General features: G+C 47.1%; 1 protein-coding gene across 1 annotated transcript in view; it reads right to left on the reverse strand.

Moving 5' to 3' along the window:
• The window catches only part of HUNK (hormonally up-regulated Neu-associated kinase), a 110,625-nt gene that overhangs the window by 24,135 nt on the left and 70,377 nt on the right, over positions 1–16,113 (reverse strand). The window contains exons 5-6 of the mRNA XM_042956646.1: positions 8,724–8,851; positions 2,007–2,142 (exon numbers count right to left, since the gene is read on the reverse strand). Of these exons, the coding sequence (XP_042812580.1) occupies positions 2,007–2,142; positions 8,724–8,851 (264 nt within the window). The remainder of the gene's footprint in view (positions 1–2,006; positions 2,143–8,723; positions 8,852–16,113) is intronic.

Genomic DNA, 16,113 nt, shown 5'->3' on the forward strand with positions numbered 1-16,113 from the left:
CAAAAATAAATAAAAACACTAAAAAAAAAAATTAAAAAAAAAAAACCCAACATTAATCTGCCTCTGGTACAAAATGAGCGACGGGCCACACGAAAACGGAAGGCAGCGAGCTGCTGTTTTCTTTGACATACAGGATCTTAACGGTGGTCCGAACCCAACTAGTTCACATGCAGCCTTTATGCTTCTGACCAAATCCAAATGCAAAAATCACTGATCTGGCAAAACCAGCAGACGATACCTGGGTTGAAGTTGTAATCCACAAATGCCTGTCTGCGACCTGTGGAAAAGCTACGGAATGAGGTGCCCCGGAACGACTCCTTGCGAATGAAGATGCGGCCATCAGGGAGGGGCAGGCTGTGTTTCTACTACCAGAGCCGCTTTCTTCCAACGGCTGCCATGTTGAGTGGATTGATTATACTCATTTAGGCAGCGATCACATTCGCTTAATGACTCCTGTGGCTGTCACCAGTGCCCCCTCCTTTAGCAGACAGCATACCTGTGTGCTGCCACCTTTCGTGAGCCCTGGTAATGAGGCATGGCTCCTCGGCTTGGCTTTCCAGCTCACGTTGAGGTAATCTTTCTGGTGTCTGTTTCAGGTACGGGCCGAGGGGAGCCAGCGCTGGAAACGAGCAGTCTATTTCCAGGTTCCCTTGGTAACCTAAGTAACTAGACTTTGTTTAAATTACTTCTCATGAGTCAAATGCTAGAATTCTAGATGGCGGCTGAGTGAAACCACCTCAGCCCTGGTGAGTGTAATTCTGGCTCTGTGGCATGGATACGGACTCCACCCACGGCCTCTTAAGTTCTTCTAGAACTTTCTCCCCAAGACAGAGCCCTGCCTGCCCATCCTATTTGAAGAACTCAGTGTGAAAGCTTTCCTAAGTCTTGATGGATGTTTCCAGACCTTCCTGGACATCTTGAAAATCTCTGTCCCCCCTTCATCAGTGGTCCTTTTGTCCTCATCTGAGCTTCAGACTAGAGTGAGCAGGCCCGGGACCTGGCATGTGGGTCCCAGTCCTGGAAGGTATTTGACCTTCGTGGTGTTCATGTTTGCTCTAAGGGAACCAAGGTGAGGGTCCTCATGCCTTCACTTGGGTTGGTTAACAATACGTCTGATGAGTAGGAAGGAAGTACAAGCTAATGTTTTCTTATACTTGTTTTTCAATGTGTAGTCACTACAGCAGTGACAGAGATGTGTGGGCCATCACGAGGTGCCCCTCGGCATTTCCATGCCGCGGACCCCCGCCTGCAAGCCTGCCTTAAAGCATTCTCCTCATGGAAGCTGCTAAAGTGAAGCCTTCACAGGAAGTCCACAGGGAAACACGGCCTGAAGCGGCTGACCCCTCCTACTGCCTTTTCTTCCTGACCCCAACGTTCTGAGGCAAGGGACTCGGTGCTAAAATAAACATCAGAGCAAACAAGTGTCAGAAGAGGAGCCCAAGGGGTGGTCTGAAAGGGGAGAGGGGCAGTCCCACTGGACTCTGCCTGAGGCTGGCAGGAGAGCCCACGGATGGATCTCACACACTCAAATACAACCACGTACACTCACAGACACAGACACGCACACACACAAACGCAACCAGATACGGCCACAGACACGCTCAGCACAGACACGCGCCCGCTCGCTCGGGCCACAGCAACCCTAAATGGTCCCTTTGTGTGAATTAGAAAGAGGTGCCACTCTGTGAAGACAGAGGACGTGGGCCCCCGGGGCACGTCTGACAAGGGGAATGGGGTGTGGAGGGCAGCCTCCACCCACCCTCTGCTGGGTGCCCCGTGCAGGGTGAGCTCTGCATAGCCGCATGGGACGGCCCCGTCTACACTTCCTCTCGTGCGCTGAGGTGGGCTAGTCGGTGGCTGTAGGGGCCCGGGGGGGAGGGGGCGGCCAAGGGGAAATGCAGCTTCTCCTTGAATCACGCACAGCTTCCTGCCCAGAAGTGGTCAGGGCTCAGAGGACGGCCTCGTGTGGCCCGAGAGAAGGGCCCCCTCTGCGTGCACTCGATTACCTGTTGGGATAGGTGACGTTACACGGCACTTTGCCCGTGTAATTCTCATTAAGCCAGCGATTTGCCAGGGCTTGCTGGATATTGGGCCTCTTCACAGGATCCGGTTCCAGGAGAGAGCGCAGGAAGTTGATGGCCCCTGTGAAGACATTCGGCAGACAGACATCCGCGTTACAGGCTGAATGCAGAGGCCACCGAGACTCAAGGCAGGTGCCCGACCACCTCTCCGGAGTCATTGCCAGCATTGACCTATTCCCTGGATCTCCGGGTGCCTCGAGTCCGACGAGTTTAAGGTATCTGTCCAAGGAATACAACTGGTACACGGTAAAGTAAGAGCCGATTCAGGTCTCTCCCCGTGCCCTGCACTTCCCAATACTGCGGTCTTAGCTTGGCGGGTCCATCTCTAAAGGTGAGCCAGAGGGATGTGCGACATACAGGCTGGTAATACAGGGATGAAAGGAAGTAAAGAGAAAACACTTGGCCTCAAGGTGGGTTTTTGAGTACTCAGAAAGGAACCAGAGAATGAAGGCATTCAAAATTCTGCCCTCTAACTTGACCCTCACCATGCGACACACAGAGTCTCCTGAGACCCAGGGAGGTCGTGCTCTCTTTCTGGTCCTTTCTTTTAAAGCCATTTTGCATGGCCATCTACTTAGTCCCCGGACTCTGGACTGATGACACAGCACCCAGATCAGCTATAGCCCACGCCTGTGAAGCCAGGCCAATCAGAGGGCCAGTCTGGGTTATGGTGTAAGTAAACTCTGTGACTCAATTTTTTTTAAAAAAATGTTTAATGTTTATTTATTTTTGAAGGAGAGAAAGAGAGTGACAAGTGGAGGGTCAGAGAGGGAGAGAGAGAGACCCAGAATCCGAAGCAGGCTCCCGGCTCTGAGCTGTCAACACAGAGCCCGATGCGGGGCTCAAACCCATGAGCCACGATATCATGACCTGAGCAGAAGTCAGACGCTTAACCAAAGGAGCCACCCAGGCGCCCCTGTAACTCAAATTTTAAATTCCTTAGTTTGTGTACAATGTTGCAGAAAGCACCACACTATAAAACCACATCTACTTGAGGGGCCCATTCCTTTTGTGCATTCCCTCAAAATGAAGGGGCAGCTTGGGCAGACTGTGTTGCCAATAAAGTCTGTCCTTATCTGGCAGCCTACTGAACTTGGCTGTGGTCACGTTAGTTAGGTTGAGCATGGTATGTAAGGAAAGAGTATGAGAAGCAACTGAGAAGCCAGAAGATCCCTACAACCCCCTTCCCCTCCGTCCCAGGCAAAAGCCACAGTGATTTTTTCAAATGTCCTGGGTGTCCTTTCATTAAATGAACATTTACAAAGCACCTGCTGCCCAGCCAGGCACTAGGGATAGGAAGCTGGTTCATCTCTAAGGAGACATTTCCATCCTTTACGAGTATAACAATGGAGATAACTACACGACGTGGAAAAAAATATCTGAATAATGCACAGGAAGGTCACAGGCTCCAAAGCTGCTAGTGTGACAATAGGCATGAACACATATAGACAAAGAATGCCAGGGACTGATTACTTCCAGATGAAGATGGCCTGTCTTGCTTGAGTTGTGGGACTGTGATTTTGTTTTTATTCTGTACTCCTTATCTTACTGTCGTATCATCTTGGCACTATAAAAAATATCCTTGGGGCGCCTGGGTGGCTCAGTAGGTTAAGCATCTGACTTCGGCTCAGGTCATGAGATCGTGGCTCGTGGGTTCAAGCCCCATGTCGGGCTCTGTGCTGACAACTTGGAGCCTGCAGCCTGCTTCCGATTCTGTGTCTCCCTCTCTCTCTGCCCCTCTCCAGCTCATGCTCTGTCTCTCTCTCTCTCAGAAAGAAAAACATTACAAATAACTTTCTAATAATATTCTTTTATGTAGCCTTGCACATGATATCCAATTTCCAACATACCAAGTAATAGATTCCAGGAAATAATCCCGATTTGCTTGGTTCCCAAACTTTTCTATCCTTCTCCCCAAAGCTATCTTTCAGTTTTCTAACATAATCTAACCTTTCAAAGAAAAGTCGTAAGAATTCCCACATCCTCATAGGCTTTGGCTGTCATTTAGTTACCGTTCTTAGAGAATGGTGGGTGTTTTCTGTCATTGTTTTCCGTAGGACAGAAATCAAGCCATCAAAAGAGAGGCTGATGGTGATGCCAGAATCAACCCAAAAGAAACAATTTTTACCACCAAGTAACTCCTCCAGTGGGTTTCCATACAGTTGGTGTGGTCATCAGGTTATTTCTCTTTAAGAATGGAGCGGGTAAAAGTACATGTGTAGACACGGTTATGAGGGACATTTAATACTCTGAGGTTTATAGCTGAGTCTCCAAATAAAACTTTCCTAAAACGTTGTTCAATGGTCTGAAAAGCAAACAGATGTCAAACAAAAAAAAAAAAAAAGGAAAGAAAGAAAAAGGACGTTTCTCTTTTTGGAACCTTTATCCCTCTTCTCTCGACTCCCGTTCATTGCAAGAGTCATCTGGATGCCTAATCAGGGACATCTACTGATCAAATAAAAAAGATGCGGCCTTAATGAATTGAAATGCGGAGGCTGTGAGTTCCGGATGTTTCTGCGATATCTCTGCCGCTTACCCTCAAAGGACCCGTACAAGCCAGGCTACTGCCAGGCTTTTTCAGAGTATGATTAACCAGAAGAGCTAAGAACAGACTGGATGTGCGTTTTTGTTCTATTTTCAGAACCACGCACTCTGCACCTTCACAAACTGCTGATGAGCACAAGTAATTTTAGTTCTGATCTCTACTGATGAATTTTATTTCTTTGGACATCACAAACGTGGCATTACTATCCAAAAAGGACTTTGAAAATATCGTTAGAGTTCTTTGAAAAAGTTTGTGTTGGGGCCTTGAAAATCCCTATGTTTGGTGACCCCAAAGGGATTAAAATTCTCCATTTTCCTGGAAAGCCACGGCAGGCATGGCCACTCCTTGCCCCCTTGACAGAGAGAGACGGAGCATGAGCGGGGGAGGGGCAGAGAGAGAGGGGGCCACAGAATCCGAAGGAGGCTCCGGGCTCCGAGCTGTCAGCACGGAGCCCAATGCGGGGCTCGAACTCACGAACCGTGGGATCATGACCTGAGCTGAAGTCGGATGCTTAACCGACTGAGCTACCCAGGCACCCCTGCCCCCCACTCTTCTAAGCTAGGAATTGGGGTCTCCATTCAGGCCGAAGGGTAGGGCTGACCCACACAGAGAGCTCCCTCTCCGTGCTCCACATCATATGCATCATACACTTCTGGTGCAAAACCTACTTTCCTCCTACTTTCCAGAGTCTGGACTGGTTTGTGTGAGCGCCGTGACACCGTGCCCAGGGAAAGGGCTACAGGACACAGACAGAGCCATCGGACTTTTTGCAGTGGTAAGCCCGTCACTTGCAAGTGGAGTCCCATCCCCACGCAAGTCTCCTTCCCTATCATTTCCTAGGCAAAAGCATCAAGAACAAGAATTTGACGGTTGAACCTTCTCAAAAATCTCAACTGGCATCGGCTCAATCCTTACAAAACGCGAACAACTCACCTTCAGCTTCACTTCCGTGATTTCATGGTGCAAAACCCTCTTGATCTGAAGTGATTGTTTGGAATGTGTAAGCACCATCACTGAGATGTAGTGATGTAAAGGTAAATTGTCTGAAAAACGCGTAAGCCACGAAAGGCATTCCCGACCCTGTGATAGGCAAGTGCCAACAACAAGCGGAAAGAGACTGTCTAGAAGCAAGAATTGCAAAGATCCCAAAAGCTTAAGTTCTCAAAGTACATGGTAGAGATGAGGGGCAATTCTTCGAAAGCATGCATAGTGGACTCACAAGGGCAATAACACTGAGGTTGTTTTGTTTCTTTTTTTAACTCGGCCAAAATTCTCCCAACTGAATCTAATTGTACTATTATACGGTACACATGTAGAGATCCTTACAAATACGAATGATAGAATCATTAAATTAAAGATGTGTTGGCAAGACATTTAATGAAATTGGCGTATTTTCAATTTGGGCATCTCAATTTTGACATTACTCAAAACGTAAAAACAACAGATCATTCCCCCCAAATCTGGAGGAAGGGGAAGCATCTTACAGCAAATAAAATAAGGAAAGGGAGAGAAGCAGCCTGATATATTAGGCAAATCCAGGTTTGGGGGTGAAGCAGACATAAAATCAGAAACAGAGAAGCCACATAAGCTCATTGAGACTCTGTTTCCTCCCTGATAAATTGGGAATGAGAGTACTTACCTTGCAGGGTTGTTACGAGAGTAAATGGTAATGTACAAAGCGCTTATACCTGGCCATTCAGCTGCTCTTGTTACTGGTGAGTATTTGGGGATGTAAACAAGATGGTGCCACACAGTATCACAAATGACGGGGGGCCAGGCTAGTCGGGAAGGAGAAGAGGTAAAGCTGGCAGGGCATAAAGGGCAAAGGGTTGGAGAAAGCGGGGGCTGTCAGAAGGCATGGGAGTGATCCCCAAAACTGAAGTCATTCACTGTGTAAACAAGCCAACATCCTTTGCACTGCCCCGGCAGCCAGCATACAGCTCTGGGCCCCAGGGTTTCAGGTCAAGTCCCATCCCTGAGCAGCTGGGCGGATCTGTGCCTTCCTGGGCCACACGCTTTGCCAGCAGAGTAAGCAACCTAGATTCCCTGAGCATCTACTCTGTGTAAACACTATGCTTGGTACCTAGCACGGAGCGGTAAAGCCCTAGTCGAGGAGAAACACTCACAAGCCAACTCCAGGGAGGCTAAAATCACTCAGAACGTTTCTAACGCATCTTCTTTGGAAGTTCCTCTGGACTATGTTTTAAATACCTTCAGGGGTGCGGCTTTTACTTCTTTAAGGTAAAGTTAAAGTTCCCCATCAGAAAACACTTCGAGCCCACCCTGCTAAGTCCAGGTAATATTACTAGGGTTAAAACAATGTCAGTTCTGGCGCAGTTAAGAATGAGTTCCTGGGCTGCTCATCTACCTGCCCTGCCCTGCCGTGCAGCCCACCCCGGGGAGTATCACAGGCCGGACCATCTGCTCCTCCTCCCACAGCCCGTGACTCACACTCATGATGTTCAACAGATATTTCTGGCTTTCTGCCTTCTAGACACACAGTAGGGTTGTATTTCCCCATCTGCTTTAGTTAGGTGAAGCCAGGTGACATGCTTCAGAAAGTTGGGAGTTGTGAGCGAAACGCTGGTGGGAGACTTAATTGCTGATGAGAGGTGGTTCTAGACTTTTCTTTTCCTCCGCATGGACCAGATATGTTTGAAATGGTGGCCGCTCCATCAGTCTGGGACCCTGACTGACTAGGATGGGCAGAATCCTTCAACTCTGGAATCAATCCTCCACAGATACGTGGTATGAATGAGAAAGAAGTCTTTGTTGTCTTAAGCCACTGAGATTTGGGAGCTACTTGTTCCTGGACATTAACCTGGCCCATCCTGACTAAACCAGTGAGAAGCAGTTCTCCAGTTCCTCGGGATCTCACTGGGATTCAAAGTGAGCCCTGTCTGCCTTTTCCAGGCATGAGGGTACAAGAGATTCTATCCTCCCTAGCAAAGGGGAAGTACGGACCAAATTAGATCATTACATACAAGAATGCATTTCATGGGACACCTGGGTGGCTCAGCCAGTTAAGCATCCGACTCTTGGTTTTGGCTCAAGTCATGATCTCACAGTTCATGGGTTTAAGCCCCACATGAGGCTCTGTGCTGACAGCATGGAGCCTGCTTAGGAATCTCTCTCTCCCTCTCTCTGCCCCTCTCCTGCTCATGTTCTCTCTCTCTCTCAAATAAATAAATAAACATTTTTTTTAGAAAAAGAATGCATTTCAGCTTGGATTCCATTTGGCAAACATAAATTCAAGGTCGGCTTCATGGATGCTTTATAAACTCAAGAGAAAAATGCCTAACAGTAGTAAAAAAAAAATGTTGTATTTTAACTGTGTATCATAAGTTGAAATTAAACAATTACTTTTTTTTTTTTTTTTTTTTTTTTTTTTTTTGTCACATGCCTTATCTCAGTGAAGCTGAGTTTATTCTAAGGAGCCAATTAAATGATCACCAGGACCAACCTGAGGCCAGGAACTTGAAGTGAATTGTGACCAAAACAAAAGAATGAATTGTGCTAATTTATAGGATCTGAAACCAAATCTTAATACAACCTGTTTACTGAAATGTGAGCCACGTAAAGTTTGAGAATACTTTCCAAACACACCTGCTGATTTAGTCTAATCGAGTTACTGAAACTATATATATTTCAAAGATTTTGAACAGGCTCAAAACCTCAAATAGCAAGACAAATCACAGACCAAACTTGAATGAATCTAGTATTTCTTTACAGTGAATTGACTAAGGAAAACACAATAGACATGTGATTATAAAAGCTTTTTCTCAAAGTCAACAGTACAATATGGTGAGTTTTAAAGCAATCAAGACTGCATTTCTTTTTCCAAGATCCTTTTGAAATATCGGTTTTGTGCGGAAGAAGGAAGTCAGGGGTTCAGAATTATAATGGAGAAGAAAAGGGCCAAGGTGAGATGAAGGGTTGCTTAGCGATGGGAAACTCAGCCACTCTTGAGTCACGGTTTAATCCTAGGAAAAGGCCTAATATCATTTCTGCAAAACAAATACTACTTCACAGATGGACCAAACCTGGTAGGCGCCCAAGTCCTGAAACCAGGAACCCAAGAGTATTAGGCACATTACCTGTGGAGAGCTGGGTGGGGAGGGGGTTCATTTCCTTGTCCACCATCTTCTGGTACAAAGCCCTCAGGCTAAAAGGCTCCACTGTGAAAGGCAGGGTCCCAGTCAACATGGCATACATGTTCACGCCTCTGAAAAGAGAGACACCAAAGCATGAGACCAGACTGAGGCCCCCAGGAAGGGAAGACAGATAGGGCACAGGCTTGGCAAAGCTTCAGCCCTGTCCCTTTCATGCTGACCTCAAGGGGCCTTTTTTCTAGAAAACTCAGCACCACACTGAGGCAGCAAAAGTGAAAGGCACGGGTAAAAGCTTCCTTGTAGACTTGGACAGTGGACTGTGGAGATCAAAGGAGTCTAAGAAACTTCAAGAGCTACCCCCTACGGAAGGGAAACCAGGTCCTTCCTTCTGGAAGGAAGTCCAGACGAAATTATGTGAAAAATACCAGGAGCATGCTAGGACCCTTGAATAAAAGTCGTCTTGCCGTTACGTGGTTTTCCAAGTGTGGCTTACAAGATGCAGCCTGGAGGCGGCCAGACAAAAAAATATAGGGCAAGACCCTGCCACGGAAGGCAAGCCACAGCCTAGCCAGCAGGCCTGGTTACCTTTCAGCCCTTTGAAACAAAAATCTCATATCCAAAACTGGCCGGTTGCTCTTCCCTTGAATGCTGTTTGGGCTTTTGTAACTAGAGAATTCCCTCAGGGGGGTGGGGGACGGGGAGGTGTCTCCTTCCCACTCTTATTTTTTATATCATTGTTCATTGTGAGATTCTGCCACCCGGCCCGGGCCCAAAACGTCAGATGTGGTTGAAATACCTTCTAAATGGGCTTAACTGCTTACATCCACAGCCAACCTAGCGACATCTTCTTGGAGGACTTTCATTTTCCTGATGTGCAAACCTAATATCATTTTGATGAGATTTCCTGATGGGGATGAAATGCCTGCCTGCCAAGAGGTCTCAAGTGTTCGAAAGTGCCCAAGGGAATATGTTTTAAAAACAGGCAATAGGATTTCCAGTCAAAACAAATCCAATGAGACTGATGGAAATTAAAACCCTTGGGGGTCCGTTCCACTGAGGCGCCCCTGAATTACAGGGCCCCAGATCATGACAGGTACAGAGCCCGTGGGCTCCAGCCAGAAATCACTCTCATATTGCAGACAGAACGCTAAGCCTCGGCTAAGACGGTGTAACTCACAGTAGAGTTACACAGATTCGTACACATTCTGTCCACAAACATTTGCTGGCTGGCTCCCCCCCCCCGCCCCTCCCCAGGCAGTGCTACGGGTGCTGGGTAGGGCTGAACCAGACAAAGCCCTGCCATCTTGGCCTGTAGGGGAGAGACGGTCAACAAGTAACCAAATAACTAAGCACAATCCTTTCAAGGAGCAACGAAAGTGGGGGAGTTAAGAAATGAACGCTGCTGCTTCTGACCACAGAGGGTTCAATCAGGGGAGGAAGAAGTCTACGATAAGTACTTGAAGACCGGTGGCCTGCGGGGGGAGGGGCGAGTATACGCGTGTGAGCTTCTGTGTCTTTCGGATGCGGGCAATAAACTGGGCAGACAAGAAATGGAGACAAGAACGAACCGGGCATACACAGAGCCATTTAGAGCGTTTCCCTATGTATTTGGGGGAAACACGTTCCCCAGGATAAGAACAGATGTCAGGTGAATAAAAGTGCCACAGCCAAATGACTGGGGAAGCAGTCAGCTGGTATTAAGTGGATATCAGGGGCTCAGGATGGGGAGCAGGAGCCAGGGGCAGTGAGTGGGCACGCTGCTGGCGAAGTCTGAATGGGAGGGATAGCGGGCCACAGAGAGAAAGGCTAATAAGCACTAGATATCTGAAGGCGATGTGCCAAGTTGCAAACCTGGGAAGCGGGAAGAATGGTGGGAAGTGTCAGGATTGAGGAAACTGAGGAGAGGGGAAGGGACGGAGTACCGGGGCTGGTGACACGTTTGGGGACCTACCACGCAATGCTGCACCATGGATATGTTTGAGATACAGCTAAACATCCCAGCTTAAGGGATTCTTAGAGACCAATAAGAGAGAAAACTAAAATCCCCCCCCCCCCCCCCCCCACCAACTGTAGAATGTCCGCATCCAAACGGGTCTTGGACACGTGGCTTTTGTAAATAAGAGCGCCCTCCCCCCACCAACACATCCACAAAGTTGTTGTTGGAGGCCCCTCGGCAACCTTCAAGACAAGGGTTTCCAACCTCCCCAGTGCAGCTCATTCCATTGAGGGCAGCTCTGGGCACAAGGAAGGCTTCTCACTACAAAGCTGCGGTCCCTCTCTTCTACGCTGAGGTTAAGGGACAAGCCCAGTCCTCTCTGTCCCTGCTCGCTTCTGTGCACCTTTGTCTCGGTCCAACGTTCATACCTAAAGCTGAAGAGCCTGGTACTTACACAATATCATTTTTCCCCACAGGTGAATGTTTTCTTTTCTCAGACTGAGGTAGGCAGGACACGTCCTCAGGGGGTCAGCGGTTCCGTTTTTTATTTTCTTTTGGTGATAGACTAGAACATCTTGCAAATCTCAACCCGGGCCATCGGACGGCCAGCATATAACTAAGTACACACTGGATTTCAATCTTATAACCAACTATGCGCTGGATTTCAGCGCTTGCTTTTGCATTCGTGTTTACCAACACACCATCTTTGCCAAAATATATCACTTTCATTGTCACAGGCTAACGAGAAGAGGACATAAGTGGGCTTCGGGGTGATTCCCAAAGTGTGGTGCTCGGTAGGGCAGCAGCGTGACCTGGAAATGTTAGATCTGCAAACTCTTGGGCTCCACCGCAGACTCATGGGATCAGAAACATTGCGGCGGGGGGGGGGGGGGGGGGGGGGGGGGGGGATGACTCCGCAATCTGGGTTTTCCCAAGCCTGCCAGGTGCTTTGGATGCACCGTCAGGTCTGAAAGCCCCTGGAAGGTGACAATGGTGGGAGAATTGGGTGATCACACGACCATGCGCTGACCAGCTCGGAGCCTGTGCCCGGCAAGAATTACACCCAGAACGCGTCGGGCAGTTCAGTCCCCACAAAGCAGCAGCCACAGCAGCTAACTAATGCTGCTGGCTTTAATATTTTGCGATTCTTTTAGCCTTGGTTATACTTAACTTTGTAAATCAGTTTTCGGGTCTTATTTGCACAGAGCCATAAATGAAAAGAATTTAATTTTACATTCATGTACATTAAGCACAATGTAAATAAAAACAACTTGAGTCAACACCGGGGGTTACCAAGAATGTCCTTCCTTTAAAAGAAGAGTATATAGGGGCGCCTGGGTGGCGCAGTCGGTTAAGCGTCCGACTTCGGCTCAGGTCACGATCTCGCGGTCTGTGAGTTCGAGCCCCGCGTCAGGCTCTGGGCTGATGGCTCGGAGCCTGGAGCCTGTTTCCGATTCTGTGTCTCCCTCTCTCTCTGCCCCTCCCCCGTTCATGCTCTGTCTCTCTCTGTCCCAAAAATAAAAAAAAATAAAAAAAAATAAAAAGTTGAAAAAAAAAAAGAGTATATAACACTCAAGTGTAAAGACCACTGCCCTTATATAATGATCTTTTGTTATTTCCCTTTATCTTTAGGGGACACAGAGTTTCCTATCACAGATGGAGTGCATAAAATAGTGCAGGATGTTACAGAGGGAAGACACTATGGTAATGGAGGGGAATCCAACTGAAGGAGTTGGGTGAATGTAGTAAGCAGTATGAAGCCAGAGAAGCGACTCTAAAACCTTTATGAAAGTTTCTTTCTTCAAGGAGTCTTGGAGACCTCTCCTTGCCCCCAACAGGCTTCAAAAGACGACATCCCGGGCACTGCCTTTCTCCAGTATCTGGCTGGGACCACAGATAAAGGTAAGCGCTTGTGTTAAAGACAGTGCTGGTGCACCTGCTCAGAGTAGTCCCACCAGAACCGAGCGAGTGGTTTTGATAATAACTGACTAGGTTACGAAACTGGCTGCAGGATTTCATTTTGCTTGGCGAAGGTTCTCATCAACAAAAACAGTCACAAGTCCTTAAAGAGGACCCCGCTCTCTCATCCAGGGTCTCTCGTCTACAAAACGTGGGTGACAACAGTACCTACCTCTCAGGTTGTATGAGGGGCAAATGAACGAAGCCACAGAAAGTACTGGATGCTGGGCCGGGCAGATTCAGTACCTGATAAATGTGATCTGTTGTTTCATCACAAAACTTTTAAAAATAACACATACGGAGCTACAATTATATTTGCGTCCCGTTGCCAAATAATGATGGAAATCTACATTAAGAGGCATCCAGTCCCAGGAGATTTTGTAAAGGAAACCAGATTGAGCATTTTCATTCCTCTCCCCCAGAGTTTTCATACATGTTTAATATCGGGATAAAGAGAAATCTCATCCCTTTGACATTTCGGAAGTATGTGAGAATACCAAGGGAAAAATGTGGAATGCAGTTTATAAACCTCTGTAATCCCGTAGAATTAGTAGGAGTCTTCAGACATGTTCAGAATTTCCTGACGTGTCTTTTGAAATATGGTCCAGGCCTTTCTAGCCTCTCCATGGTACACACGGAGCCCCCAAGCATCACAAATGGTTTTAAAGAAGGAGAAGGATGACGGACTGGAATGAAGGACGCAACAAACAGACACACTCTGGGTCTTTCCAAACAGAATGAAGCAAGGCTGAGTCATCAGTGGGCGACAGAAAACCCAAAGGTACTGGCCAGTGTGGAGTCAAAAGAGCAAAATAAAGTGAATGAAGAACAACTAGAGGATGAGGAGATAGGACCCCATGAAATATAAATGGGGAATTTGGGGGATTAAGTCAGGAGCCCAATGGTGGTCCTCATATTCAGTCGGATAATGAAACACTCCCTGGAGGAAAAGCTGGATTGTCACCTATCATCCAAGGGAGGAAAGACAGAGTCACACCTTCCTGGAGAAGTCGGTCGGCACCTTTAACAAGACACAAGGGACAAAGCAATTGACAGAGCTGGGCTGGCCCGTGGGGGGTCTGGCTGCTGTTCATGCAGGGCTGTTGGGCAGGATCCTCGGGAACTGCCCAGGGTAGGGCAGAGTGAAGCTGAGAGAATCTTCAGCTGACACGCCTTGCTTCTGTGTGGTTCTTCAGAAAAGGATCTGCCTCCGAAAAATTAAAAATAACTCTCTGGCCAGGGGCACCTGGGTGGCTCGGTCAGCTAAGCATCCGGCTCTTGATTTCCGCTCAGGTCATGATCTCAAAGGTCATGGGATGGAGCCCACATCGGGCTCCAAAGGTGTCAGCGGAACCTGCTTAGAGTTCTCTCTCCCTCTCTCTCTGCCTCTCCCCTGCTCATGTGCACGCTCTCTCTCTCCTCTCTCTCAAAGTAGGGAAATAAACTTTTAAAAAATGTTGTTTAGCTTTAAAAAAGAATGACTCTCTGCCTAAAAGCAACATCTTCCCATTCTTCCAGTATCAACTTTCAATACAACTTCCAATTTAAAGTCTTAAAAATAGAGTGGGAACAGATCTGTCCATTTGGAAAATGTCAAACGTCGTGCCTGCTCCATTAAATGGTCTGTGTTCTACAAGAAATTACCTTCTTGTGGATGTTAAGACTTTTGCTTCTTTTTCCTTTCCTCTTTCCTCTCTTCTATTTTATAAACCTTTTTTTTAATGTTTTTGATTTTATTTTTGACAGAGGCAAGTGCGGGAGGGGCAGAGACAGGAGGACAGAGGTTCTGAAGCAGGCTCTGTGCTGACAGCAGTGAGCCCGACATGGGGTTTGAACTCATGAACGTCAATATCACGACGTGAACTGAAGCTGATGCCCATGTGACTAAGCCACCCAGGCGCCCCTCCCCTCTTCTACTTTAAATGTACACATTAGCTACCAAATACATACATACATACATATATATATATATATATATATATATATATATATATATATCTCGTAGAGTTTACAACTGAAAAATCTCAAAGGCTAAAGGAGATTTCTCCGTTAAGTCAAAAGCCCTAAGCTACCTAAAAGAAGCCATAGGTCTGTTTCCAAATCCTTCTCCTGCCATTTTGAGGGGGTATACATGGAGAGAAAACGCTAACTTCCGTATTTGACCACTGGGGCTATAGCTGGTGGAATCTGGTTTACTCTATTTACAAAATAGAGTCGAAGGGTTGATTGCCTAGGTCTATATGGGGATAGTAGGGCTCAAAACAAGATGGCTGCTCTCAGCCAACTTGTCTACCCAAAGGGACAGCATGTGGGAGAGATTTTTTTTCCCACTAAGTGAAAAGAGATTTGGTGAGACTGGGACAGTGGTTCTGGGTGTGCTGTGTACGACCTCCACAAGACACCAGGACTTCACACAAATGCTTCATCCGCCCCAGGCACCCCCAGGAGAGGAAAGAGGAGCTTTGGTTGAAACAATCTGGCATTTCCAATGCTTTGGGGATTGCACTCTCAGTTTCCACTTTCCTTACTCTTAGAGATTCACCAAAGTTCTCCAAAGAGCACTGGAATATTCTGAAAATAAAGTCAATTTTTAATCTTTTCATTTAAAAAGTATATCTGCGTTAGTTTTTTTTTTTTTTTTTTAACTGGCCCATATGTCACTCTGAGGAAAAGTCAGTTAACCATGAAAGGTTCACTACCACAGAATGACCATTTTTGGTTTTGCGTCTGAAACCTCAAAGTTCACTTGGAGATCGAGATATTCCTGTCATCTCGATTAAAGGTAAGAAGCAGACGATTTGAAAGATATTCACGTACGAAAATGAAGACCATCGAAAATAATGGAAGGGCCCTAAGACAGGGTGCACCGTTTCCCACTGACATGGTTAGTTCCTGATTCACTAGAGGAGGGGGGTCCTGGGGGCCCCATTTGTCAGAAGAGCTTTCCTTCCCCTGGTTTCCTTGAGTCACACGTTGGTTTTCTTCCCAAGACAGTCCCAGGAGTCTTGGAGAAGGGCCTCATCCATCTGTCAAGGTCCAAACCTCTAGACAGAGAAGTTTGCTTTTGATTTTGGAAGTGAGCTTTTCATTCTGTTGTTTCACAGCGATAAAAAAGGGATGTTCTACAATAACAGTGTCTGACCCAGAAAGAAAATTGGTCCCATCTTCACTCTTTCTTAAACAGCCTTTTAAATTCTCTTTGGGTTTTCCGTTTCCAATTCTGCCAGCGAAGTCACTGAGCACCGAACAGAAACCTAACCACTATCTCAGACACAACACCCCAAAGCAGTGGAGAATTTCTCTCTTAAGGAAGGCTCTGAAGTTTTTCACTCTCTCCAAGATCGAGAATGACAGTAACCAGGTTTTCACACCTTCCAGCCTCTGCATATCCTATTCCCTCTGCCTGGAAAGCTTCCTCTCCTCTCCTCCACCTGGCAAACTCCGCCTCATGTCTCAGAAGCAGATCCGACCCTCCTCGGA

Source organism: Panthera tigris, chromosome C2 (genome assembly GCF_018350195.1).
Source record: "Panthera tigris isolate Pti1 chromosome C2, P.tigris_Pti1_mat1.1, whole genome shotgun sequence".
NCBI classification, from domain to species: Eukaryota; Metazoa; Chordata; class Mammalia; order Carnivora; family Felidae; genus Panthera; species Panthera tigris.